Raw genomic sequence first — 2,500 nt, 5'->3', positions numbered from 1 at the left:
TTCTGTTAGTCTCCTAAATTTTAGAGAATTCCTATTGTCATAATGCATGAATCCATGTCTAACTTTAGAACCGTTCGTATTTGTCAATGAAACTGATACGTACATTGAGAAAATTTTAACAAAACGAGAATTACTACTCCTTCATGTTCTTTCTGTTGCAGTTGGGTTGCTTATGAAAAGTCTGGATTTACAGGTCATCAGTATTTGCTTGAAGAAGGAGAATACAAGGACTGGAAAGATTGGGGAGGCTACAATGGAGAACTTCAGTCTTTACGGCCTATATTAGGTGTAAGTTAAAGAAAAGCTAATAGCTAATATTTGATCTTTTGGGGATAATAAATGGCTAGCCTTTGAATTTTGATTTTTTTCTTCTCAATAGGATTTTTCACATGCTCACATGATAATGTACAGCGAAAAAAACTTTGGACCCAAAGGTTCCAGTATTGACGTATTAGGAATTGTTGCCAATTTAAAGGAGACCGGATATGGAGTGAAGACACAGTCTATTAATGTACTCAGTGGAGTGTGAGTGAACTAACTGGGATTTTAAACATGGGTTTAACCTTGGTTTGTGTTAAATTCATAGATTCTCTGACAGAGTAGGCACTCAAGAAATAGCTCAACAACTAAACATTAAATCAGTCATTTAATACCTACTGCTACAATACTTCCATAACCACTTTTTAAAATATTTCTCAGATCATCTTTTTTCATGTGTACTATAACACTGGAGTAGGGTTTGGGGTTTTATGGGAGAAATCTACAGATCCACTTCTGTTGTCGTTCTGCATGGAAACAGCTCATGAATGTCTTATAATGAGAATCAAATAATAGTGATTTAACGAGAAACCTGAGGTTGGGACAAAGTCCTATTCCGTTTTCCTGTGGTGCTCCACCAGCTTCATTACATTTCTTTACTATTATTTTGACATAAAATAATTGTTTCAGTGTACCTGGAGTTAGCAATCGAATGTTTTATTAATGTTAAACTAAGTTTTTATTGAAAGATGATTAGTCAAAACTCTTTGGGATGCAAGTGACTGCAAGGCGACCTAAATTGGCGTAAGTGATAAAAATGGAATTTATTGGCCTCCATAACTGAAAAGTCTTGGAGAATATTTTGCTCAGTCATGGCTAGATACAGGGGTTCAGTCGCTGTCATGAGAACTGGCTTCTATCACTCGACTTGGCTTTTTTCTGTGTTGGCTTCACTTTAGACAGGCCCCTTTCGCTGATGGCCTGTGGCAGTATCATTTGGCTTTTGTTCTTCTGTCTCACTATTTCCAGTGAGAAGAGGTTCTCTTTCCCACAAGAGTTCTGGGTTTGACTTTGATTCTGTAGGCTTAAGTCTTGTGCACCTGCCAAAATCAATCATTGTAGCCAAGGAGATGGCCATGCCTGCCTTATGTGCCCATCCCTGGAGCTGAGATATAGGGTCAGTCCTATGGGAGCCACCTATATGTGATTGGAGTGAGTAGTTTCCAAAGAACATCAGAAAGAATGGGGACAGATACCAGATGGGCAAAAAGAGATGTCTATTAGAGGGAGTTATACAGTTATTCTTATGATCCAGGCTGATGTCAGTTGTAATTTGTTATAGGTAAGAGTATTCTTAAATGGTTATATGAAATCATTTGACATTGGTTTTGTTGAAAGTGTTTGATATTAGGTTTTATGCCATGAGTAGTAACATAGGCTATTTGAATCATTCTTACCTCAACTATTGTATTTCATGGGGCCTCCCACAGTAGCCCTGGATATTTGAGATGTGTCTACAATGTAATATACTTTTACTATTAGTCATGTTCACCAAATTCTTGTGTATGCTGTCTTGGCAGAATGACATTAGAGACTTCTGGGTCTTTTATTCTTAACAAGAAATATCTTCTACTGGGTCCTGTTCTGGAGCCCTAACATTTTAGAATCTGCCATAGATAAAAGGTATGGTATGGCAGAAATCATCTGAAGTGTTGTTGTGGCTCTATCGTATTTTAGCTTGCCTTTAAAGGTAATTATTTGGAAGGAAAATACATTGACCAAGTCAATCTGGGGAAACAGCTGTACATTTTGATGCTCACCAGATGTGTTGGCTCTGTTAGCGCAGTCATGCACCCCCGAAGAGGAAGCAAAAGGATGCTGGGCAGAATTTCCTTAGGGCATTTGTGTAGATTATGTTGTAAGCACAGGCAGAATTATTGTACCCAGAGCCAGTCTTTCTTTTTTGCCCAGCCCTTGTTTATTTGAAATCAGTTTCCTTCATAAAATGTTGCTTTTATATGTTTCTATTTTTAGTTATTTCTAGTAGCATTTCCTGGCTTAGGCTTTTTTCTGGTTGTAGCAGTTGAGTTTTGATACTGGGGGAAGTTTAAAGGAGGTGTGCGTACGCGCCCATTTCACCACTTCCTTTCAAATTCTGTGGCTGTGGAAAGGCTTCTGTTTTTACTAGGGCCAGCCGCTTCCTCATATTTCATTTTACAAATGTTTATTGAGATGTTATGTG

General features: G+C 37.9%; 1 protein-coding gene across 1 annotated transcript in view; it reads left to right on the top strand.

The window, feature by feature from the left end:
• CRYBG1 (crystallin beta-gamma domain containing 1) overlaps window positions 1-2,500 on the top strand; it is a 52,076-nt gene that overhangs the window by 31,792 nt on the left and 17,784 nt on the right. The window contains exons 9-10 of the mRNA XM_023530958.1: window positions 162-288; window positions 380-525. Coding sequence (XP_023386726.1) covers window positions 162-288; window positions 380-525 — 273 coding nt within the window. The remainder of the gene's footprint in view (window positions 1-161; window positions 289-379; window positions 526-2,500) is intronic.

This window comes from Pteropus vampyrus, unplaced genomic scaffold (assembly GCF_000151845.1).
Source record: "Pteropus vampyrus isolate Shadow unplaced genomic scaffold, Pvam_2.0 Scaffold58, whole genome shotgun sequence".
NCBI classification, from domain to species: domain Eukaryota; kingdom Metazoa; phylum Chordata; class Mammalia; order Chiroptera; family Pteropodidae; genus Pteropus; species Pteropus vampyrus.
The sequence above is the reverse complement of the archived record's forward strand: the minus strand, read 5'-3'. Positions and strand labels throughout refer to the sequence as shown.